The 24,892-nt window shown below is 45.3% G+C and overlaps 2 protein-coding genes across 2 annotated transcripts; one reads left to right on the top strand and one right to left on the bottom strand.

The window, feature by feature from the left end:
* Window positions 1-1,651: 1,651 nt before the first annotated feature.
* ARPC4 (actin related protein 2/3 complex subunit 4) lies at window positions 1,652-9,525 on the bottom strand. Its single transcript, XM_044665148.1, has 6 exons — window positions 9,425-9,525; window positions 8,370-8,488; window positions 7,733-7,844; window positions 6,438-6,533; window positions 4,374-4,544; window positions 1,652-1,926 (listed from the first exon to the last, which is right to left on the bottom strand). Exons 1-6 carry the CDS (start codon window positions 9,425-9,427, stop codon window positions 1,921-1,923), a joined length of 507 nt encoding a protein of 168 aa, XP_044521083.1. The 5' UTR covers window positions 9,428-9,525; the 3' UTR covers window positions 1,652-1,920.
* A 297-nt stretch (window positions 9,526-9,822) lies between these two features.
* On the top strand, window positions 9,823-19,196 carry TADA3 (transcriptional adaptor 3). The gene is made up of 9 exons (XM_044664897.1): window positions 9,823-10,032; window positions 13,756-13,984; window positions 14,444-14,694; window positions 14,896-15,001; window positions 15,227-15,368; window positions 15,496-15,599; window positions 16,273-16,382; window positions 16,666-16,851; window positions 18,625-19,196. Exons 2-9 carry the CDS (start codon window positions 13,778-13,780, stop codon window positions 18,815-18,817), a joined length of 1,299 nt encoding a protein of 432 aa, XP_044520832.1. The 5' UTR covers window positions 9,823-10,032; window positions 13,756-13,777; the 3' UTR covers window positions 18,818-19,196.
* The last annotated feature ends 5,696 nt before the right edge of the window (window positions 19,197-24,892 follow it).

Here is a 24,892-nt window from a genome sequence, read left to right as displayed (position 1 = left end):
CGTCCGGGCGCGACCGCGCTCCCGCAGTCCTGGCGCCTGCGGCCCCGTTACAGAAGACTTCGGGGGAGGCTGCGAGGACCCGTGGAGAAGCGACGCTGGTTCCGCGCCCCGGAGACCCAGACCCCAAGGCAGCTCGGGACCCCGCTTGGTTCTGCGGCAACCCCACGCCTGGGGACCCCGGGGTCTGGTGACTCAGGTTCCCGGGGCCCCATTGCGTCGACGTGGTCCGAGGCCAATGTAGGGTCTGGAGGCGGGACGAGACGGGCCCGGGCTGCCGGCTTCGGCCCCAGAAAGTGTTAGGGCGGCACAGCCTAGACTGACCCAGCCGCGGCTCGAGCGTGCCCGGGCGCTCAGGCTTTCCGGGGGTCAAATCTGGCTTGGGCCAGACCTGCTCTTTGCACAGCTGATCGCAGCTGTAAGCGGCCTGCTTTCGCTCCGTACACCAGTGAGGGTCCCTCTTGTACACCGCCCCGAGCTCCCCGCCCCCCAGCAGAAGAGCAGCCCCAAGGCCCTGCATAGAACAGGAGGAACAAGTCCCTCACAGCCCCTCACACGCAGGATCCTCCACGTGAGTGTGAGGCCAGGGAGGGTCCATCCGCCAGCTCTGGCCCGGGTAGCTTCGGTCCCAGGCTTGATCCCGCCCTCTGTTTAGCGTTGTCATGGAAACCATCCCCGGGGCACAATAGAGGGGGGAGGGGAGTGTCACTTGGGTGGGGAAAGGTTCGGATTCCTGCTGCGCCCTGGAGACTTGATTTGCCCCTTCGGGGCCCCCTCCCAACCCTGGCCCTACTCCTTGCGGTCCTTGTCCCTAGAGTCCGCTAGTTGCCAGGAGCAACCTCCTCCCGAAATGCACGAGAGAATTCCTCTGCCACTAGGCAGGGTCCGAAAGGGAGGTTAATTAGGTGAGAATTCTCCCAATTTAGATAACCCAGAAGGATGGCAGCGGATGAAGCTCCAGCCACTGCTGTGGGTTGGTTTTCTTCCCAGGTGGCCACAGGGCACAGGCAGCTTCCAAACGGGGGGGAAGAGGGAAGGCTGGGCCCAGCTAGGTAAGGCTCCAGCAGTCCTCCACAAAGCACCACCCCTCACCCCCATTTCTGCCCTGTTTATACACACAGCACAGAGATCATGCAGCCCCTCAGAGGGCAGGAAAAGGTTTTAATGGGGTGTGAGGTCACCAGGTTCAGAAAAGTCACAACAGGTGCAAGAGCAGAAGAATTGAGGGCAGGCAAAGGGGTGGGAGCACTGATTGGCAGGGGCACTTCTAGGGAAGGACTCAGGACTTCTAGCAGGGGCAGTGACAGTCCCCACAAGGCAGATCTTAACAGAAGTTCCCCTCCCCCTGAAGGACACAACGAGAACCTGCCTGTTCCAGGCTCCTGGGCCCAATGGGGGCCTGTGTCATTATACTTTACCCCTACTACAAGCCATCTTTAGATAGCAGACCTCAGAAAGCCAAGAAGCAGCCCTTGGGAAGAAAGGGAAAGGAAGAACAGTCTGAAATTCTCTTCCCTGCACATCTGGGGAGGGGGAGGGGGGAGGAAGGCCACAGTCGCCTTTTGGCTCCAGGCCCGCCCAGACCCACAGCGACCAGTAAAGCAACTGGAGGTGGTTATGTTTGTTTAAAAAAAGACAAAAGGTTACAGTATCCTACAAGCACAGAGTTTTAAATTTCAAGACATTTAAAAAAAAAAACCTGTCCCAGCCCAGGGGACTGAACATTAATGGCCAGGTGGACCCACTGGGTGCAGCCTTGCAGGTCTACTGCCGTTTTCTCTTAGCAAGCTCTCCATCCCGGGCCCTACATCCCCAACCCTGCTCCTCCCCTCGCCCCAGCATTCTTCCGAGTTCCACCAGGGCAGCTTTGCAGAGATAGGAGAGGATGAGAGAAGGAGAAGCTGAGACATCCAGTCAGATGCTCTAAAACTGTGAAGAAAGCAAAGGTGAAACTGGGATTAGGTGCCAGATCTCATGTCTTGGTGTGTCACCTTTTAATTCCTCCCACTTTCTCAGAATTCATCTAACTCTCCCCCACCATTCAATTAAGGTCTTCAAAGCTGAAAGAATTTCCCTCTTCCTTTCTATCTCCTGTTCCCTAGTAGAGCTTCCCCCAATCCCACCAGATATGTCTTATTCAGCAAGCATTTAAGTAATGCCCACCATGGGGACCAAGTGACTAAGACTGGAAGGCCAATGCTCCTCCTTATTCCTCCTTAGCCTGGGGATCTCTGGGGAGCAGTCTGGGAACTCCTAAGGGCCCTTATATACCAGCCTTTGTCTGGAGGAAAGAGAGGTCCAGGGCTTTGTGTTTATTGGTTATTCTACTACTACCATCTAACTCTGATGCCTCATAATTCTGCAGTGAGATCCCTAGATTCTTGAAGGCTATGTTTCCTGTTCTGGCAAGTCCAATCTCAAGCTGGACAGACTCTTGAGTACAGGTCTTCTGGCAAACGGTTGCCTAAGCATTAGCCTAGCCTGGTTCAGAGATATGTTGCCAAAGGGTTAGCAACTAGGCAATGAACTGTTTTAAGAGCATAGCAAGGAATGGAGACTTCTATTAACAAAAGGAGGGGTAGCTATCTGCATTGCTGGAAGAGGTGCCCACACTAATGAAATAACTTCTCATTCTGTCTTTCTTTATTCCCCACCTGAATTTAGAAGGTCTTTTAGATCCTTAAAGCTAGAGACTATTTCACTTGCCCCCCCCCCCCAATTTCTTTGTTCTGCCCCAGTGCTCATTAGCAATGCTTGATACCACAGAGTGAATGTTAATGGCTGGTAACTGATATCTCCATCAATGTCTTCCAGCTAGATCTTTTCTAGGTGTGGCTGCAGCCCTGGACCTTGAAACTGACACCAGTGGACTATAAACTCTAGCAAGTTCTATTACCAAGTGGGGAAAAGCTCCAAAGAGCAAGTGACAATAATAGGTGTCATCCAAAGAGCAGCCTAGTTTGAGAGGCTTATTGTCACCAGAGGGCTGGCTATCAACCAGATTATTATTTTATTTCTTGCCATAGCAATTCGGTAGACTATCTGAGGTGTGTGGGAGGATTGTAGGTTGTATCAGTAAAGTGCCCACAAGGATAAGATCATGGATCCTTGAAATGCTGATACAGAATCCTTTCACCCTCAACTTGGGGCAATAGCTGTTCAACAGATGCTTATAAGTACATAATGATGAATTCAAAGCATCCTCCACCTTTGATGTTAAGCTATCATAACATCTCAATTTAACTGGATTGTCCTTGAGGGCAGGGATTATTGTATACATTCTGGCATCTAATGCAGTGCCTTAAGAGCACACACTTCAACACCTATCAGTGGAATTGAATTTCTCATCTCCAGAGCTGTGGCTATTCCTTTTCTTTTCCACGGGGCTAATAAACCTCAGGAGAAGTGGTAGTAACTGTCATGGTAGGAAAGAGCACTTCTAGACAGGGTCTAGTTTTCCTATGCATGATTTCATTATTAAATGAAGTATCTGGTGATAAGTCACTTGTGAACTGAATATACCAACACATGAAGTTCTGTGGCATGCACATGTGCATACAACATGAAAGTATATTTAGACTAACCAGAATTAAATATGTAGAGAGTGTACACTAGCTAGTACTCTTACACTGTCTATCTGGAAAAGTTCTTCCCTTACTCAAGGTTCCTATAACTAGAAAGAAAGACAACTTTATGAGTAAATATAAGAAATTTAAAACTGGCTGGAGAAATCAAGCTCAGCAAGCCTGAAAAAGAGAAGTCAGAAAGGAAATATGGAATGGCTTCTAAGCTATGCAAACCAACCAAAGCTACCACCTACTGTCTCTTTGCAGAACACTCACTTAACTTTCTTCATGATACATGTGAATGAGGCATAGACAAGAATTTCCTGCTTGAGAAAATTTTGAGATGATAGAAATAGGTCAACACAGGGAGATTTCCTGGGATATCTTAAGAGATGGAAAATGTACTCCATCTCTCAGAGATGGCCTCTAAAGCTAGGCCTAAAACAAGTGGTTGCATCAGAGCAGTCTCAGATGCTCCTTCTAGCCCTACTTTTTCAGGGTTCTAAGAAATTCCATTTTCTAAGCATCATCTTTCTACTAAAAAAAGGTTACTGATTTCTATCCCAGCCTTATTGTTCCCTAAGGAAAATGCAAATTCCTCAACATCCTAATTTTTTTTTTTTAAATCTTTACCTTCTATCTTAGAATCAAGACTGTGTATTGATTCCAAGGACCAGGCAAGTGGGAGTAAAGTAACTTGCCCAAGATTACCCAGCTAGGAAGTGTCAGAGGCTATATTTGAACCCAGGACCTCCTATCTCTAGGCCTGGCTCTCTATCCACTAACCCACCTAGCTGCCCCCATCCTTACATTCTTGAGGAACTCCTCTGCCACAATACGAGCACGAGCATTGACCGACAGCTTCATTTCACTGATCTCCTTGTCAATCTCCTCCATAAAGTGGATCACAAAGTCCACCAGTTTATGTTTGTACATTTGCTCTGTATGAAAGTTTGTGATCAGGAAACTGATATCATAACCCTGAGAAACAGAAAAAAAAAAAATTAGCAATTTAGTTGTGTTTGGCATCCCTAGTTCTCACCCTGCACTTGGCATAGGCAGCAGGGGCCTTTGCAGACCATGTATCTTCTCTTATTCCATATTCTTTCCAACCCCCACCTTTTTAGTAAAAAAGATTTTCTAATTATTTTTTTCCCAATCAACCTCCCCCCCAACAATAATAACAAAAAAAACCACCCTGAGAAGGCAAGAAAAACAAAAGTCCTATAAATAAACACATATAGTTAAGCAAAATAAATTTGTACATTGGCCAGGTTAAAAAAAAAAAGTTTCAATCATCACTCTAGTTCCAGAGGTGGGGAGCACTAAAGCCCTAATCTTCTCATACGCTATATTTATCTTTCACATACCTACTGTTTTGGAACTGTGAGTGCACTAAATCTAAAGCTTCACAAAGCTTCTCTACATTTTTTGTATGTATATCTGTGGGATGTTTGATTATGAGAAGCTGGGATTTAGAGGAAAGAAGGAAAAGTATTCTCAACCTGATTATGACATAAGGCCTTTTATATAGCATTGATCTTATAAGTTGTTTCACCTAGAAAGTTTTTAAGCAATTTTTTTTCTTAAATCCTATTTTGGGAACACCTGTTGCTCCATTCACTATAGAATCAATGGGCTATAGAGATTCAAGTTTTTATAGATCATCTAGCCCAGTGGTTCCCAAACTTTTTTGGCCTACTGCCCCCTTTCCAGAAAAAATATTACTTAGCCCCCTGGAAATTAATTTTTTTTTTTTAATTTTAATAGCAAATAATAGGAAAGAAAAATGCACCTGTGGCCATCACTGCTTCCCCCCCTCCCCCCCCAATTGCTGCAGCACCCACAAGGGGGCGGTAGCGCCCACTTTGGGAATCACTGATCTAGCCCATCCAAATTTTACAGAGAGGGAAACTGAGAAATACTAAGTCTATAAGGAAGAGTTTTAGATGCAGATGCAGAAGAGTTGGGCTATTCTGGGCAAGTCACACCCTCGAGGTCTCTGTTTTTTTTTTTCTTTTCTGGCTATACAACAACGGGGGGTAAGACTAAATGAGTCCTAAGACCCCTTTCAGCTTTAAACCCTAAGATTCCATGAAAACCAGAGATACAATGGAATCTGAAGTCCCAAAACCTTGTTACTGGCAGTGCCACCACTGCTGAACAGAATGGTGTGATGGGCAAAGTACTGAAGTAAGAATGCCAGGGGTTTAGGTCTCAGGTAAATCTCTTACTAGCTAGTGGGGTGCCTTGGGGCAATATCAAAATCTCTCAAAAGTCTTAGTTTCCTAAACTGTAAAATGAGGAAAGGAATACCTTAAACTGTTGTGAAGACAGGATGAGATAGTGTATGAAATATAAATGAAAACTTTTATTATATTTCCCCAGCTAGATCAGATACTCTTAAGGTTGGAATTGCTATTGTATATTTCTTTGATTTACCTAAAGCTCTTGACCTGAAAGAATGTCTCCCTCTAAGCCTTGACACCCTTCATTCCAAGTCGAAGAAAGAAAATTCACTGACTATTGCCTGGAGAAAGATTTCAAGACGGTGATCTCTGGCCTTGAACTCCCTACCAAGAGGGAGGTCGGTCTCAGTCAGCCTGTTCTCATGTGTCAGGGACAATCACCAATCCAGGAATAATCTTGGAATGCGTGAAATGCTGTCCCAGATACTGTTCCTATCCCATTTGGAATCTCATGTGTCATGTAACAGTTGGACAAATAAGCACATCACAAAAATGAGACACATTTTGAAACGTGAAGGTTCATGGATACTGTCTGATTACACAGGCCAGCAGTTATTAATCTATCAAAGTTCAATTACAAATACTGTCACTGGTCAAGGGCTTCAGCTCCAGGCCTCTAGCTCACCTCCACAGGTTTCCTGCGCAAGATGAAGAAGTTCTCTGCTCTCATCATCATGAAGCGCATGAACTTGTGGCAAAGGATCTTCTCAATTTCATCAGCCTACAGCAACCAATAAAAAACAAACCAACAAGTTTCCACAAAGCTCAAGAGCACAAAAGAAGGATGTGATTATTACAATGTTCTGGTCCTCAGCAGCTCACAACAATTAGATCCCCACAGTTCAACAATATAGAGGCTGACTGTCCAGCTACTGTTGCCCTGCAATGTCAATAAACTTAAATTCTGGAAACCAAAAGATAAAAATTCATCTTCAAGAACAAGGAGAGGTAAGTATGTTGGAGGGACCCTCTCCAATATTACATGAACAATATTATTGTAATGTTACATGGACACAAAGGTTTTTTGCTTGGGGTCCATGAAATTGTTATTAATAGTTTTCATATCTGTATTTCAATATAACTGGTTTCCATTGTAATCCTCTATTTTTTCCGCATTTATAAAACATTGTGAGAAGGGGCTCCATAAGCTTCACTAGACTGCCCAACGGGTCGTGATGCAATAAAGGCTAAGAACTCTCGCAATAACATGACCTATTCTCATTCCTGGGAATTAGTTTTAACCTCCTTCCTCCAGAAGACACACACATATATAGTGTGCTCCTCTCTCATCCCATCAAAAACACACCTAAGGCCTGGTCCCAGAAAATAGGGAAGAGGACTGGGTCAGTGTACCATGCCGATAAAATTTTTAGTCCAGCTTAATCCATTAAAATATGTTTGAATTTGATTATCATGATAAATGGGCAGAGATTTACATATCATTTTATGTTTATAAAGTATGTTCAATTATTTCATTTGGTTTTCACAAGCCCTCTTCAAGTAAGATAGTGTATTATCATTCTCATTTTATCCAAGGAACAACTGAAGCTCCCAGAACCATAACTTTTGTCTGAGAACTGTCCAAGTCCACACAACTCCTGGAAGATAGAACAGGCCCCCATGTGACTCTTATCCTACTACTGGGACTCTGTTCATTATAGCCTGCAAAACCCAACAACCTGAAAAGATTCAATTCTCCACTTATTTCATGATGAAATCTTTTTTTCTCCACTCTGATCATTTTCCTAAAATAGTTAGGTCCCAGAAAATAAGACCATCTTTTAAAATATCAATCTGTTTCATTTTATTCAGCTTTTTTCTCAACAGTCTCTAAGATCTCAGCACCCTAATCCCTCAGAGTTATCAGAATTTTTAGCATTCAGTTTCCCATTTTTAGCAGCTCTCAATGGTTAAACTTACCTGTTTCACAGCAATGCTGACTCTAACAGAGTTGATAGAACCCTCGATCAGAACCTTTTCCTTCTCATTCCTGCTGATAGTCACAGGTTGTAACAGGAGTTCTTTGCTACTCCTATAAATGCAATATCAAAGATTTCACTGTCACTGAGTGGATGGCATAGACCACAAAGGCCCTATAGTCACCAACCAAGATAAAGCACAACTTGGTAGACATGTTCTAGCTAACTGCACAGATGCTTCAAAATAGGAGTCAAAGACATCCTCTATCTATACGTATTAATTCAGGAATAAAGACTAATCAGCATGGAATATAACCCAAGTCATTTAATTATCAATCTAATATAATGTTTGTACTCATCACCATTTCTTTAAGCTCATGTCACTCAATATACCCTCCCTCAGTCTTTATGGTAAAGAAAAAGAGGAAGTGCTAATTCAAGAGATCTGTAAAATGCCTGAAATGACCACACAAGGTTCTCTACCCATACGTATTGCACCATCCTGGCATGTCCCACCTTTGAGGGATGGCAGTCCTGCAGAATTGGATCTGCAATTTTCACTAACCCTTGGCTGGTTTTCAGGGTGCCCACCAGTTCCCACTAAGTGAGGCCCAAAACATGCACTACTTCTTTCCTACCTGACTTCCACTTCTGGCTTGTTGTGCCTCTCCACAACCTGGGAGGAAAAATTCTCCAGGCAAAGTGCAGCCTGCAGCGTGGCCCGCACGGCACTAAGGTAGGGGCGGAGAGTGGCAGTCTATAGGGAAAAACATAAAGAATCAGATCTGGGTGCCCCTATCCCAAAGAGTAGGGATTCCCCCCCCCCCACCCCCAGTTACTTTTGCTAGGAAACAAACAGTATTGTTGGCTTGGTGTCACTGGCTGACCTGAAGGGCTGTGCCAGCCATCTCACCCAGGTGACTAGAGCTGGAAAGGTGGCAATGTCTGGTTGGTGGGCTACCTCGACCTCTGTAACCTGTGCTCTTTAGTCCCCACCTCACCTTGGACCACTGCAGCAGCCTTTCATTTCCCAATGATAATTAGCTTCATATGACCCTACACACCTGACAAAGTGCTTTTATTTATATCCTGAAAGTGGGCATCACACACTATCACTCTGGATTAGGAAATTAAAGCAGAGTTCAGTGACTTGGTCAAGGTCACTCAGAGCTTGTCAAGTGCAGGACTGGGATCCAACCCTGCCTTTTCATGCTTCCTTCCTTCTCTTGGATTCCTCCTCCATGCCCACTTCTCCTTCTTCCTTCTGTACCCTAGCTGCCCCTCCATGCTTCTCCCCTGTCCTCCCCATCCCTGTCAGTCCTCTCATCTTTCCCACCATCCACCCTCCGCGCCTTTGCCCCTTCATTCTTACCCATCTTTCATCCCCTCCAGGTCCTACTCCCCCACTCCCAGATCCTTCCCCGAACCCTCAACCCTCTCCTTCTCCCCACCTAGCTCCTCATCCTCTCTGCACCCCTTTGCCAGGCCCCTCATTCGCTCTCCGCGCCTTTGCCCCTCCAATTCCCCCAGCCCCCTCAATCTCCCGGGCTCCTCCCCAGGGAAGCTGCCCTGGTTTCTCCTCCGGCCCTAGCTCCTCACCAGACCCCAGGACCTCTCAGTCCCCGCCCCACCGAGAGGCTATCTCCCTCCCAGTCCCTTCGGGGTCCCTGGGCGAACGATCCCCACTTCTCACCATTGCTGGTGCTGGCTAGGCCGGAAAGCGGAAGTGCAGGAGTGCACAGGGTCCTGGGCGCCGTCTCTTCCGGGAGCCAGGTTCGAGCGCTACCACCGCTATTCCGAAGGTAAGGGCAGCTAGAGCAGGAAAACCACAGCTGTTCTCCTTCTGCCCCGAGCTCTCGCATAAACCTCTTAGAAATGAGGCAATGAACATTTTTAAATGATTATCACGATGGCAGAAGCTCCCGCCGTGTCTGTCCTTCATTGCCGTCTCAACATTCTTCTCCTGTCTCCCCTTCTGTCCAACAGATGGTATAGCCCAGCTCGCCGTTCTAACTCCATATTAGGACAGGGCCAGACGCGGAATCACCCCGCCTCTTCCGGTTCTGACCCCGCCCTCCCGCGGTCTGTTACTGCCCAGGCCTGAGACGCTCCTGCTCCCCTGCCTCGCCCGAGAGTGGGCCCGGCCCCTTTGCACCACCCCCGGGCCGCAGTGGGCGGCTCCGCCCGTCCTCGCAGAGCCAGCGGTTACCTGCGCTCGAGGACCCCAGCCGGCCTCCCGCGAGGGACTGAGACCAGCCGAGCGCGTGCCTCGTGGATCCGGATAGAGCTCGGACTGTGAAGGTGGAGGCGGGACCGGGGCGTGGGGAGGGAGCGATGACTCGGGGGACGAGGAGGGGAGGGGGCGGGGGGGCCGAGATGGCGTGAGGTGAGGACTGGGGGGACAACTCTGGGAGTGAGGTGCGGTGGGTTACACGGATTGAAGAGGCTCAGGGGGCGTGGGGAGGGGTCAGCGACACGGGGACGAAGAGAGGCAAGAGGCTGAGGGCGTGTGGGGTGAGGACCGAGGACCATGTTGGGAGTGAGGGGGGCGTGGGGTTAAGGAGCGTGGGGAGAAGGAACAACTTAAGGAATGAAGAGGGTCAGGGAGAGAATGACAGGACAGGAGGAATGAGGAGGGGTGGGCAAGGAGGCCGGAGGGGAGGATGATGTGGGGAGTGAGGAGATTAGGGAGAGAGTTTGGGAATGAGAGAGCAAGGGAGTGAGGAGGGTTAGGGAAGGAGGGGATTTGAGGTGAGGGAGTGAAAGGGCATGCGGTAAGGGAATGAAGGGAGACAAGTGGGAACCTCAAGGGGGGACCACCTAAGGGAAAAGGGAATATGAGAACGGTGGTAGAGGTGAAGGGCTTTGTGGCTCCATCAGTAAGAAGAAGGCAGATTTGGAGGAGAATAAACAGGCAGATTTAGGAGAGGGAATCTTTGGGGAAGATCATTGGGAATTAAGAACACATGGGAGGGGTGGGGAGAAGGAAGAATACTCTGCCCTGAATCCATCCTCCTTTCTTCAATCTCTTCCAAGATCCTCTCTCTTCCATAGGATTTCAGGTTCCTTCTTTGTCCTCCTACCCTCTCCTCAGTATTCTTTAAACAAATGAATGAACACTATTATGTACCTGTTAGTGTAAACAAGTCAACAAGCAAATCCTTGTTATTAAGCAGTTACTACTTCTAGACCTCTACTTAAGTGCTGAGGTTACAAATACAAATAGAAAGGAAGTTCTTGCCTTCAAGGAACTTGTGCCATAATGGGGAAAGACCTGGGGGCTGGTAGTGGAAATCCCGAGTGTAACCTGAAGAAGAATGAGACTGGGTTAGCCTGGACACTCCTCCTTAAATGGGAGTTCAGTGAGGAACCATCTAGTCACAGGGAGAGGCATCAGGAACCAAGGGTACTTGGTGTGAGTTCCAGGACTGGAATGAGGCTTTAGTTTGGGTATCATGGAGGAGGTCCAGCATGGAGAGGATGAGAGGAACAAGACAGTCCCTCCTCTCAAGATGCATACATTCTAATTGGGGAATTTAACAAACATGGTAAACAAGAAAAAGAGTTTGTGTCTGAGGAGGCAAGTTGTATATAGTATAGTTAGTTGATGTGTCTATTCCAGAAGCAGTGGCCCTCTTGGTTTAAATACTGTGCCAAAGGTAGGAAGTTGAGAAGGAGGAGGGTAAGGAATGGCAGGCAGATGTAAAGATGGATGGAAGGCTGAATGGTTTCTGATGCCTGTTAGTAGATATAGGAGTCAAGTGGGCTAGTTTGCACTTATTCAGTCACCAGTCATGAGGACTGGGCCCCAAATACAGAAGCACCAATAACAGTGTCCTCTTGGGATGTGATGAGGCTCACTTCTCTATATATTCTCTCTTAGTGATATGATCAACTCCTATAAGTTCAACCGTCATCTCTCTTACCTCTTAGAAAAAGGCTTTTCCTGACTTTCCCTACTTATAATTGCTTCTTGCCCCAAATTACTTTGTATTTATTTTACATGCATTTTTTTTGTACTTATCTGTATACATATTGTTTCCCCTTAGTAGGACGAAGCTACCCTCCCAATCTCATGGCCTAGTGCAGTGATGTTTAACCTTTTAGAGATGGAGTGCTGGACCCCAACCTCATCCCATCCCCCAGGGAAGGGCTCCCATTGGGCTGCTGGGTAGAGAAGAGGGTGATGTGAAAAAATGTTGTCAGGTACAATGAGAGGAGGAAGGGAGCAGCTTCACTTGAGGCCCTCTGCCTTTCTAGTAATGAACTGGGATGTGGGGAGGGCAGGCGACAGAGGAGGGCAACAGAGAGTGCTCTGCGTGCCATCTTTGGCACCTATGCCATAGGTTCACCATCACTGGCCTAGTGAATGGAGCTATACTGGAGTTAGTTGAATTTGGGGTTATATCTTTGTTCAGACACTAGTTGTATGACCCTAGATAATTTACTGAACTTCTATATGTTTTAGTTTTCTCTGAAAAATAAGAGGGCAAGAAAAGGATCAGATTTTATGTCCTCTAAGGTTCTTTCCAGCTCTAAATCTGTAATCCTTTGAAATCTAGTCATCCTCTTCTGAGATTCAGCCCTGTCTCACTAGTAATCTGTCAAACATCATCTTCAAAATGTCCTGTAGTCGCTTCACACTCAGCATGTCTAAAGCGGAACTTAATAATTTTCTTCTTAGATCTATCCCCCCTACTCCCTTCCCTATTCCTCATAAATGTTCTATCCACTAGACCAGCCTTGGCACTGGTGAAGAGCAGGCACTGGGGAGCTATTCTATTCCCCCTCTTCCCAGTTCCCAAGGACACTTTTTTGCATGCCCCACCCCTCTGTCCAGCCTTCCAAAGCAAGGACTTTCTCCCTCAGCTCTTTCCAGTAATGCAAGGGCTCACAGGCAGCTTGAATTTGCCCTCTGGACACTCAAAACTCAAAGGTTCGCCAATGTTGCACTAGGCCATATTGCCTCTCAGTTTGTCAGTTGCAGTCAAAGGCAACTGCATTCTACTGAGGGGAAATAATACATACAAAAATAAGAACAAAATTTACTATCCTCATTATCCAGGTTCAAAGCCTTTGATTCATTCTCAACTCTTCACTCTCTCACATCCCATGTTCAACCAGTTGCCAAGTCTTGGCAGTACTTGATAACATTTTCAAATCTGTCCCTTTGAATTTACTCACATCTCCTTTACCATGCTCAGAAAACTTATGTGGCTCCCTATTGCCTCTAGGATAAAAGACTTCTCCATTTGGCATTTACACTTTTCCACATTATAACTTCAGCCCAACTTTCCAGGTTAATTATTCTTCCTCTATCACTCTGCATCCCAACCAAACTAGTCCACTTGCCTACTCACTTCTCAGCATGTGCCATTTTGTCTTTATGTCTTTACAAAAACTGTCCCCATCATCTCCAAAGTTTAGTTCAAATGCCAACTACTACAAAAAATTTTTGTGGATTTCCCCCAGTTACTCTCTCCCAAATTAATTTGTATTTATTTTGTATAATTTTAGGACTTATTTACAATATAGTTTCCCCTTAGTATCATATAAACTCCTCAAGGCCAAAGACTATTTTCTTTTTGTCTTTGGAGTTATGGTACTTAGCACTGTTCTTGGTATGTAGTAGGTGCTTGATGAATGCTTATTGAATTGAATGAGGAAAAAGAATGAAAAAAATAAAAGAAGGGAAAAATTTAGGGGTTGTGGGAGGGGGAACAACTTATGACATAGAATAAGGTCAAGAGCCCAGTGAGAGACATAGCTGATGATTGTAAAGGGATGGGTAGAACTAGGGTTGATTTTGGGGAAAATAGATTGAATAAGAGAAAAATGACATCCTGGGAGTGGGGAGAATTACTGTTTATGTTTGAAGTTAAGCCATCCCAGGACCCTCACCACATTTGAGGGCCAACCTCCTTATAGATACCTTCCTAATTCTTGTAAATTGATTGTTTTCTTCTCTAGCCCTATAGAGAATCAACCTTCCAATTCTTGTAAATTGATTGTTTTCTTCTCTAGCCCTATAGAGCATACAAGGGCAATGAGTGAGCTAAAGGACTGCCCACTGCAGTTCCATGACTTCAAGTCAGTGGACCACTTGAAGGTATGTCCCCGATATACAGCGGTACTGGCCCGCTCAGAAGATGATGGTATTGGCATTGAGGAGCTCGACACTCTTCAGCTGGAGTTGGAGACTCTGCTTTCTTCAGCCAGCCGACGTCTTCGGGTGCTGGAGGCTGAGACCCAGGTGACTTCCTCCTTTAATTTGTTCCTCTCCTAACTATAGGGTAGAAGGAGAAATGAGGAGAATGCATATTGGATAGTAAGGCCAAGTATGAATGGAATAGACAAGAGTGATATAATCTATCTGCTATATGGGTATGGGTACTTTGGGGAGTTAAAGAAGACAACAGAAGCTTACATACTAGGGAGTGAGGACTTATATTAAAAAAATACATAGGTACACAATGACACCAAAATTATTGCTCTGAATACTGGGAAGGAAGTGCTTTTGCAGCCTGGGAAGGCTGCCTAGAAAGTAATAATTTGAATCACAGCTGAATATTTGAGTTATAGTTCACATCAGGAGTTTAGCACCAGCCTATTTTTTGTGGGCTTATGCCCCTTGAGTTCTAAATTTTCCTTGGGTGAAAGTGATTCTGTTGACTTCCTTCTTTCCCTCAATAACCATTTATCTGTCTTTCAGATCCTGACTGACTGGCAGGATAAGAAAGGTGACCGGCGATTCCTAAAGCTGGGCCGGGACCATGAATTAGGAGCCCCTGCAAAACATGGCAAGCCCAAAAAACAGAAGTTGGAAGGAAAGGCAGGTCATGGGCCAGGTCCTGGCCCTGGCCGGCCCAAGTCCAAGAACCTCCAGTCCAAGATTCAGGAATATGAATTCACAGATGACCCCATTGATGTGCCACGGATTCCCAAGAATGATGCTCCTAACAGGTGCAGGGCTGGGAGAAGTCAAGGGAAATGGGTTATCAAGAATTGGGAGGGAACCAAGGGGGGATTCTGTTCTTCTGGGGGCTGTCATTGTTCTCTGTGATAAGCATGTAGAATGGGACCACCCATCTAGCAGATACTTAATACAGTGGCTGATAATAGGCGAGGGGACTGTCTGTGCTCAGGGCCAGGCTCTGCTCCCAGGTTCTGGGCTTCCGTGGAACCGTACTGTGCTGACATCACCAGTGAGGAAGTACGAACGCTGGAAGAGCTGCTGAAGCCCCCAGAAGATGAGGCTGAGCATTACAAGGTAGACCCTTCTGAGCACCGCCCCTTGTCAGACCCTGTTTTGGGCAGGGAGTGTTAAGGATTGATGGAAACACTTAGTCTGAGGCTTAGACCACCTCAAGCTCTGGTTCTGAAACACACAGAAATAGTTACAATTGAATAAGGAAGGAAAAAGATGCAAAACAGGTTCTTTGGTTTGACTGGTCTTTATCCTATTGAGGTTGGTTGCTTCCTTTTTTTCATACAGATCCCACCTCTGGGGAAGCACTATTCCCAGCGTTGGGCCCAGGAAGATTTACTGGAAGAACAGAAAGATGGAGCCCGAGCAGCAGCTGTAGCTGACAAGAAGAAAGGCATTATGGGACCACTGACGGAACTGGACACCAAAGGTACTCTCCTGTGTCTAGTGGGGTCACCTTTTCCCTCCTAATCCCTATGAGACCCAGGGAAAATGTCTAAGCTGTGTTCCACAACCCACTTGCCCTCTTTACATTCTCTACCCATCTCTGGGTCCAGATGTGGATGCACTGCTTAAGAAATCAGAGGCCCAGCACGAGCAGCCTGAAGATGGGTGTCCCTTTGGCCCTCTGACTCAACGACTCCTACAGGCTTTGGTGGAGGTAAGGATTCAGATTCTTAGGGTGCCTAAGATCATGTAGTTAGGGAACTCAGAATGGGACTAAAGCAGTTTTACATAAGAATCTCTAGCTTTGAATAAGAGGACCCAGTTTCTAATGTTGCCTGTGGGACTTTTGGCAAGTAACTTAGTTGTTCTGGCTTTTAGTTTTTCCTCATCTGTAAAATTAGGGGGTTAGACTAGATGACTTTTAGGATCTCTTCCAGTACTTCCAAATCTGTGTTCCTAAAGATAACCTCAGATTCATCCTGTGTAGGACCCTTTATCATGGGGTAAATAGCCGTGGAACGCTAGAAGAAAATTTAAAATGTTCTTGTTCTCTGAGAGCTCCTAGTCTTATGGGAGGGGGAGGAATACAGAATAGACACCTAAGAAAAACTTAAGAAACTTATTCAGACCATTGTTGATTGTATTTTTCATTCATAAATTCTAGGGGAGAAGGTGTTTGCCACAGTCATTGTAGTGGTTAGAACACTTGGTCTTAGACAAGAATAGGGTTTGTGAAGGAGAAAAGGTGTGATTTGCTTGAAAGGAGAATATTTCAGCTTTGTGTAGAAGGGGTGACCTGTCAGTCTGGGAAGTAGGGAGAAGGTGACTTTTATAGGAATAGAGCTGAGTTTGAGTCATAGCAGTTGTCTTGCTTTATGGCCTTGTAGGAAAACATTATCTCCCCCATGGAAGATTCCCCTATTCCAGATGTGTCTGGCAAAGAGTCTGGAGCTGATGGTGCCAGCACCTCCCCTCGAAATCAGAACAAGCCATTCAGGTGAATAGTACTCCCCCTCTCACCCATTTTTACCTCATCCCTTCTGCTCATTCTTCTACCTAAGGGTCAACTGACTCTTCTGGGTCTCTGACTTCAAATGGGGAGGCCTCCAGGGAAGAGGGGTAAGAGATGAGAGTCCTTGGATGGGCTCAGGAGCTGCTGAAGCATTTCTATTTTCTGTGACTACAGGGCTGGATCCTCTACCAGCTTATCCTTTGATAGGGGAGAGGGTGGTGGCATGATGTGAAGCTTAGGGGACACTGACCATCTGACCCATTCACAGTGTTCCCCATACCAAGTCTCTGGAGGGACGAATAAAAGAGGAGCTGATAGCCCAGGGCCTGCTGGAGTCTGAGGACAGGCCTGCTGAGGACTCGGAGGATGAAGTCCTGGCTGAGCTGAGGAAGCGGCAGGCTGAATTGAAGGCACTCAGCGCTCACAACCGAACCAAGAAGCATGATCTTCTGAGGTGGGTATGAGCACAGACGGGGACTGGGAGCTACAGCTTTGGATAGTTAGTTCCCTGCCTTGCTGGACACTGGATGATACCATCCCTGAATTTTAGTGCCTCCTGCATCACTGGGGTCATCTCTAAAGTAAATGTAAGCAGCTATTATTGGGCCCTTTAAAGTCTTTCTGTATTGCCTCATTATGGGGTGATGGTGACACTAAGTTCTTGAAGTCGGTGCCATTGGAGCACAAGTTGTGGTGTGGGTACTACAAAGTTGGAAAGGCTCTGAGGGGCAGGAACTCTCACCCAGTTAAGTGCGTAGGAGCTCCTCCTTAGAGACTTGGCTACCAGGTGATGAAGTTTTTTGTTTTTTGTTTTTTTTTGCCATACCCGTTCTACAAAGGTGTCTCAGGTTTTCACTTTGTATCCTCATCAGTGGGGATGGCCACACATGTGGAATCATTCATACTTGAGATGTTTTGGGGTATGGACTGAGTAGTGCCCAACTGCATATTGCATGCTTTAAAGAAGCATGAGCAGATGGGCAGATTCATAGTCAATCTAGCCTAATAATATCTCTGGCGAGGGCACGAAGGGATAATGTTGTGGGAGAAAATCCTGGAATATTAGAGCTGGAAGGATTTTAGACAATCTGGTCCAAACCCTCATTTAAAAAAATATTTTGTTGATGTCTTTTGTTGTTACATCACAGTCATTTCTAAATATACCTCTCTTCTATGCCTTTTTGGCCTTCAGAGAAAAAAAGTGAAGCAAAACCTAACATATGACCTCACCTTCCAGTATTTTATCCCACTCATTTTTTATTGTGATCAATAATCAAAACATTTCAAGATGCAGAAGAAAAGAGAACTGTTCAAGAAACTATGGATTTCTGCTATGTATAATTTTTTTAAATATATGAGCTTAATACATTAGTAACAAGTGACTTAGTACTGCTTTTTGCATCTCTCTCATTTCTCTCTGTATATCTCATCCCTCTTATTAATCATAGGAGAAGACTGAGATCCAAAGAGGAGTGACTTGCCCAATGTCCCATGGCTAATTAGTGTCAAAGTCTAGGCCGGAATTTGAATCTCCTTTAGAAAACAAGTAGCCTTTAATAGCCCATTAGAGAAGTGACCAGGCTGCAAGTTTCTTGAGAGGAGGGACTGAGGTTTCCCCTCCTTTGGCATCCCCTGGGACATTTAGCAGAGGAGTAGTTCATGTAATAAATACACAAAAATTTACTTGACTAAAAAAAAAAGCCTTTTCTCAAGTATTTCTAGGCTAAGCAAGGAAAAGAAGATCAAATAGTGTCCTTAACCTAGGGTCTGTGAACTTAGCGTTTGTTTTAATGTTTTGATAACTTTAAATATAACAAGTTTCCTTTGGTAGTCCTTTGTATTATATTTTTATGCTATTAAAAAATATGATTCTGAGAAGGGATCCATAGGATTCACTAGACTGCCTGTGTGACTAGAAAATTGGTTAAGACATACTTTATGGTGAAGCCTAGGGCTCTGGCCAAATTCTTGAGATGTTTTGGAATTGTGTTATTTTGAAATTAGGCAGTTGACTAGAACATTTTTTTTTAAGATTTTTGGTTTTTGTTTTGTTTTTTTGACTGGAATGGGACTTGGAGAGCTCAGCTGTGGGATGGTGACCAAACAAGGGGTTCAGAGTGGGAAAGTGTTCTAGAAGATGGAAGTTAGTTGGGATTTTGAAGGAGAAGAAGAGTTGGCAATGCTCTCTGAATTAGTTAGGATTGAACAAGTATGATGGTCTTTTTAGGTTGGCAAAAGAAGAAGTGAATCGTCAAGAGCTGAGGCAGCGGGTACGCATGGCAGACAATGAGGTCATGGACGCCTTCCGGAAGATCATGGCTGCCCGGCAGAAGAAGAGGACTCCCACCAAGAAGGAAAAAGACCAGGCCTGGAAAACACTGAAGGAGCGGGAGAGCATCCTTAAACTTCTGGATGGATAGCTAGGCTGGGCTTCTCGGTTCCTGCCCTGCCTCTTAGTTCTTCTCTCTCCCAAATCTTAATGCTTAGAAGAATGGGAAGACCCCAGGCCCTTCCTCTGACAGAATGGGTGGGAGTTGCTGTATATTTGCTGCCTCTCTTCACTGGACTTTTTTAGACAATGCTCAGCCAGGGAGCCAGAGGAGTGGGCTGGAGCTGGCCCTAGACTGTGCTTGGCAGAATTCTAATGAGAGATTGGTGTCTTGGGCCAGGCTTCACTTCTCCCCTGGACCTGGCTGTTGTCCCTTCTTCCCCCTCTTTTCTTCCAAGAACTTTTCCCCTGTGTTTTTCTAAGGTGTAAACTTTAGAGTAAACAGACTGCTCTGGTTTTTAAGAAAATAATCCAAGTCCCAGTGTCATCTCTTGGAGTACAGAGAAGGAACTAGAGTGGGAGGGCTGGGGTTAGGAGGTGACAGTGAGAGAAAAGTCATCTCTCCCTGTGAGCCTGGAGGGGGATGATTGGGGAAATAAAAGGACTCAGAGCCTCCCTGAGCATCTGCTATATCCCTCCCTATACTTAGGTACTATGTGTGGATACAAAAGGAGAAGAAAACATGGTCCATGCCCTATGAGAAATTCTCCATATTTGGAGAAAATAAGACAACTGTGTGAAAATTTCGAGAACATTCCAGGGCAGACTATAATGAGGTCCTTAGTGGATATAGCCTAGAAGTGCTAGGAAAATCAGAGGAGAAAAGGTGGGCTGAAATGAACCTGGTCTAAGAGAATAAATATTAAATGGGGAGGATCCTCCAAACAAAGAAAGTGTCACGAGTAAATCTCATCCATTCAGATGGCTGAAGAGGCGTCTACAACTCTCAGAGGTAGGAATTCTGGGCTTGGAACTATCCTTTTCTGCTTGAAGGTCCACTTCTGCCAGAAATACTTCTCTATTGTCATAGTAGGGGATGAGGGAGGGAGAAGGGGAGAAGGAGGCTAGGCTAGGGGAGGGGGAAATGGAAATCCCCTAAATGCAGTAGGAAGGAAACCAGGCTTCTTCCTTTATTGGCAAGGTCCTTCAAGGAGGGGTTGGTGTATTCCCAGTTTCCCAGTTAGAACTGGAATGTATTTTCCCAAAGAGACAGTGGGAAACTCATGTAGCATGGCTATTTTCTGTTTAAGTAGGCTTTTGAGAACCTCCCCGGGAACATAAACATTTATAACATTGTTTCTGTGGAGAAACTCCATGTTCCAAACTAGCTAACAAATGAACTTTTGGAATATATCCTGTTTGTTAATTGGGGGAGGCCTTGAATGGCAAACAAGTTTGGATAGGGAAGATGGGGTAAGAGTGGGCTGATCTCCCACTGTCTCACAGGGACATTTTTAGGTGCTTTGTAGATGTTAAAGCACCATATAAATGTCAGCTATTATTACTGAACTAAATCTTACCGCTGTCCTGTTTCCCCATTCTAAGGACTCTAAAGGGAGGAAGGATGCTTAGTACATACTAAGGCCTCACTGACCCCTGCCAAACAGCAGACAATCAGCAGGTCATGGACTTTCCAAAAATCAATGTTAGCCTGTGGCAAAAAGGGAACTGATGGAGAGAAAGGGCATAAATGAACCTCTGGGCAAAGGAAGTACTTGAGCCCAGACATACATAATTACAAAGGATTCAGGGTGGGAGTGGGAGTTGGCAGTTTTTTAAAAGTATTCCTTTAATTGTTTTCTGTACCCATAATTGACCCCTAAATTCTTCATCTTTTTTCTCACCCTCATCCCCCAAAATAATTTATTAGGGATCTTCATCTCTCAGTAGAGCCAGAGAAAAGGAATTACAAATACATTGTGGTTTCAGTAATGTTTGGAGAAAACAATGAAACCTAGAGAATGTGAAATAACTTCCTTGCTACTGGGTGAGTTGCTGACTACAGCAACAGAACAGAAATTAAGGGTGGGAAGAACTTCAGCAAAAATGTTAAGGGAGGGGCTGCTGGATGGCACAGTGGGTTGAGAGCCAGGCCCAGAGACTGGAGGTTCTGGGTTCAAATGTGACCTCAGACACTTCCTAGCTGTGTGACCCTGGGCAAGTCACTTAACCCCCATAGACTCTCCCTTACGTAATGCTCTTCTGCCTTGGAACCAATACACAGTGTTGATTCCAAGATGGAAAATAAGGGTTTAAAAAAAATGTTAACGGATACTAGGATCATAGATTTAAAAGGGAGAAGAAAGCTCAGAGGCATCTAGTCTGATGCTGCCATGACTAAGATGTAGGTTGTGAAGTAGAAGAAAGACTAAAAAAAAACAATGAGGAAAATTAAAAGAGTTGAGGCTTTAGCACTGATACTTTGGACCCAAAATTCCTGGTGGGGCTAAAGAGAAGGGAATAATGTTAACTAAGTGCCTACTGCGCCAGGAATTGCCTTTACACTTCTCTCATTTGATCTTTACAACAACCCTGGGGAAGAGGGGGTGGTAATTGCTGTTATTACCAGCTTTATTTTACAATTAAAGAAACTGAGGCAGGCAGTGGCTAAGCCCAGGGTCACACAGCCAGTGTCTGAGGCTAGATTGGAGCTTGGGTCTTCCTCACTGCAGGCTGGGGATCTATCCACTGTACCACCTGTCTGCCTCTAGGACAGAGCTACATTTCATAAACACGGCCATCTGTACCAAGTTTATGAACCTTTTCTGTTACTAAACTGAGCCAGCTGTGCAACAATTGCCCTCCCGGAGGATAAGCTCTTGAGAGCAAGGACTGTCTTTTGGCTCTCTTTGCATCCTCTGCACTTAGCACAGTGCCTGGCACATAGGAGTGAGTCAGTGTAGGACACGGGATAGAAAGGCAAAACGGAGACCACCCATGGGCTCGAGGAACTTGCCTACTGTGTGGGGAGAGAGACGGCCAAGAGAGACCGTTAGCAGATACTAAACATATACAAAGTAAATGCAGGCTCCTGGGAGACCAGGGAAGGGCTCCCTTCTAGGAGGCGTTCATTGCAAGTGGGGAGAACTGCCGGGATACAGTCTAGAGAGCAGGGATGGGGTCCTGGGTGGGAGACACAGCGAGGAGGCCCGTTTGGGCTTAGAGTGGGTGAGGTTGTGGCCTGGAGCCGGATGGGGAAGGACTTTAAAGGCCAAAAAGATGAATCTGCCATGGATGGCCCAGATAAGAAGGAGCCACTCAAATGTCCTGAGCCGAGGAGTGACAGGATGAGTCACTGAAGCTGTGTAAATAGAATTAGCTCCAGCCCATTAATAGTCAAAAATCTACTCAACCCAGGCGTGCTAATGATGTCACTCCCACCTCCCTTAGTGGGGAGGGGAGACGAGTTACCCACACGTGACAATAAGTAACGAATTAAGAATAAGGGACTGCCCTTTGGGCAGTCCAAATCAATGTAGAAACTGCCATTTGTCCATTTGAATTAGAGGTGGACCACAGGAAGTGATGAAAGACACGATCTCTTTAAGTAAGTGAGTGAACTTCCTGTGGGGCAGTTGCCGTCTCGAACTGGAGGAAGAAGCATCTCCTGAGACCACAGACAGCTTACACTCTGTATTGTCACGTGGGTAAGTTAGGCTGGCTTCCTTGGCCTAGCTGGGCCAATTCTAAACTCTGCCTATCTGGCTGTTGGGCCCTGTGGCTTACAGCTTCATTTATTTAGCCTTCTAACCTCCTTTTTCTCTTTATCCCTACTTTTACCTACCTGATTGTAAATAAACTCTTCAACCCGATGCTGACTTGGGTCTGATTTAATTACGGAATCAACCTAATTGTTGATTCCTGGCGGCCACATATTTTTAATATATAGCTATAATAACTAAATTTTTATTCCTTACACAGTTGGCCGACCACTTAGGTCTCGAACTTCCTCAATCTTTCTGAATTTTCTTGAATTCTTCTTTATACCTATCCTTAAGTCAGCCTTCTCACAGCACGCCTTGGAGCTTCAGTCGATATAAAGCTGCTAGATTGGTGAGATCAAAAAAACCTGGGGACCCTGAAAATTTAGCTAGGTTGCCTCTTTGTCTTAAGGAAAGAAATAAGCCTAGTAGGAGGCCTTGGCCACACCTGGGAAGGACTGCTCAGTTCTCCTAGCCAGGCCAGGAGCACACCTGAATAAGATTTAAAAGCAGCCAAATAGAAGCAGGAGGCACTAGACTTATTTAGTAGAATTAGGGAGAGTAATTTTTTTAGGCTACAAATAGGCTTAAACTCTGTTCTATTTCAAACCGTATTTTTAGTTTTAAAATCTTTAGAAAAAGCAAAAGCCTGGTGGGGCCAGCTAGAATTTTAAAAAAAGCCGTTTTTTCCCCCACAGTAGAAGGCACATAACTTTAAAAGAAAAGAAATTTTTCAGACTTTTACAATCGAATAGAGCCTCCCAGAACCAAAATTAGCTTTTGAAAGACACTCCCAACTTTTTGCCTCAGGCAAAAAGCCCTGCCTACCCCCAAAGAGCTTTATCTCTAGTACTCGGCCTCAGGCTATAGCCTTTGTCCTCAGCCAGGCGGGAACAAAAGGAAATCTTGACCCAAACAATACAACTAGCCCAACCCTTAGTAAAAGGAAGACCTTACCCACTGGAGACATCTACTGACTAGAGTAAGAATGTGGTGGGTTCGAACCATTACTGATGAAAAAAATACCAGATTTCAGACTTTAAGACGCTGGATCCAGTCTATATTATGGCATGTTATGCTGTTTTTTTTTCGGAAGAATAACACGAGAAAATACCTTTCAAGGGCTGTTTGATGCACTGTATGTAGGTGTGATAATACTCATAGTAGGCAGAATAGTTTATCTTTACTTCTCTCAAAAGAAACTGCCAGAGAAGCTGGATGACACTAACTCAGAGAGATTTAGTAAGATAGAGAAGGAAAAAGGAAATATAACAGAGAAGCTGGATGACACTAACTCACAGAGATTTAGTAAGATAGAGAAGAAAGTGGAGAATATGGAAGAGGGCCAAGAACAACTGCTGGCTTATCTAAAAAACCATGCTAAGCAGTTAAGAAGGAGGAAACAGTTTAAAAAGAAGTTCCAACAAAAGAGAGAATTATTCCTCCATAGTTCCGCTTTCGAGGATTCCTCCTATGAAAGCGCTCCTGACACACCCCCTCCTCAACCCGTCCCCTTCCCCCAACCTATCCCGCCCCCTCCCCAACCCATACCACTCCATCCCCAGCCTGTCCTGCTCCCGCCTCCTCAACCTGTCCAACCCACCCCTCAGCCCCTCCTACAGACAATCAGGGCTACTGCTATTGCTGCAGGACCTACACTCCCTGCCATTCAAGATAGCACAGCACTATTTCCTTTACGAGAAGTACCTACTTTTAATACTGAAGGAGACTTGGTATCTGTAAAACACTTTACTCCTTTCAGCCCTGATGATTTAGCTGGATTTAAAAAGAATATGCCTACTTTTGAGAAAGAACCATTCTTACTTGTAAAAAAATTAGACAATATATTCCGAACTTATGACCCCAGTTGGCAGGATATTGAAAATATATTAGATGAGTTTCTGACAGTCGGTGAGAAAGAAAGAATCATTTCTCGGGCCAATCACAAGAAAGGCAAGGGAGGACCTAAATGGCCCCTCCAGGATCCGAACTGGGATTACAATTCTATCCCAGATTACAAAAAATTGTGCATTGGCAGAGAGGCATTATTGTCAGCCATGAAAGCTTGTGCTGATACACCTGACAGTTAGGCAAAATTCAAAACAACATACCAATGAAACTCCCTCCCATTTTATGGACAGGCTGATTGAAGTGGGAGAAATATAATCCGGACCTTGATTTAACCATGGAACAGCATATTAGACATATAAGTAGGCAATTCATTGAGAATTCCTGCAAAGTAGTCAAAGACTGTTTTAAAATTAACTGCCCCAACTGGAGAATCTATGAGTCTTGAGGAATTGAGGAAAGTAGCATCTTCTATTTTTAAGGGCCATGCACAAAGACATGAGGAAGACATTGACTCAGTTGGATGCTTTAAAAGCAGAAATTAAAATGCTAAAGGAAAAAATGAAAAATAAAGGAGAGACAATAGCCCCTCTCCAAGAATCTAACTATCAATCCGT

Source organism: Gracilinanus agilis, chromosome 1 (genome assembly GCF_016433145.1).
Source record: "Gracilinanus agilis isolate LMUSP501 chromosome 1, AgileGrace, whole genome shotgun sequence".
Lineage (NCBI taxonomy): Eukaryota > Metazoa > Chordata > Mammalia > Didelphimorphia > Didelphidae > Gracilinanus > Gracilinanus agilis.
Note: the sequence above shows the minus strand (reverse complement) of the source record. Positions and strands in the feature narration are given on the sequence as shown.

Excerpts from the sequence above, each read along its gene's own strand:
- TADA3 (XM_044664897.1), top strand. The coding sequence starts at position 13,778 with ATGAGTGAGCTAAAGGACTGCCCACTGCAGTTCCATGACTTCAAGTCA. Across the intron at positions 13,985-14,443 it reads TGCTGGAGGCTGAGACCCAG|ATCCTGACTGACTGGCAGGA; the intron begins GTGACTTCCTCC and ends TCTGTCTTTCAG. Across the intron at positions 16,852-18,624 it reads AAGAAGCATGATCTTCTGAG|GTTGGCAAAAGAAGAAGTGA; the intron begins GTGGGTATGAGC and ends TGGTCTTTTTAG.
- ARPC4 (XM_044665148.1), bottom strand. Across the intron at positions 7,845-8,369 it reads AAGCCAGAAGTGGAAGTCAG|GAGTAGCAAAGAACTCCTGT; the intron begins GTAGGAAAGAAG and ends TTGCATTTATAG. Across the intron at positions 4,545-6,437 it reads TGCGCAGGAAACCTGTGGAG|GGTTATGATATCAGTTTCCT; the intron begins GTGAGCTAGAGG and ends TCTGTTTCTCAG.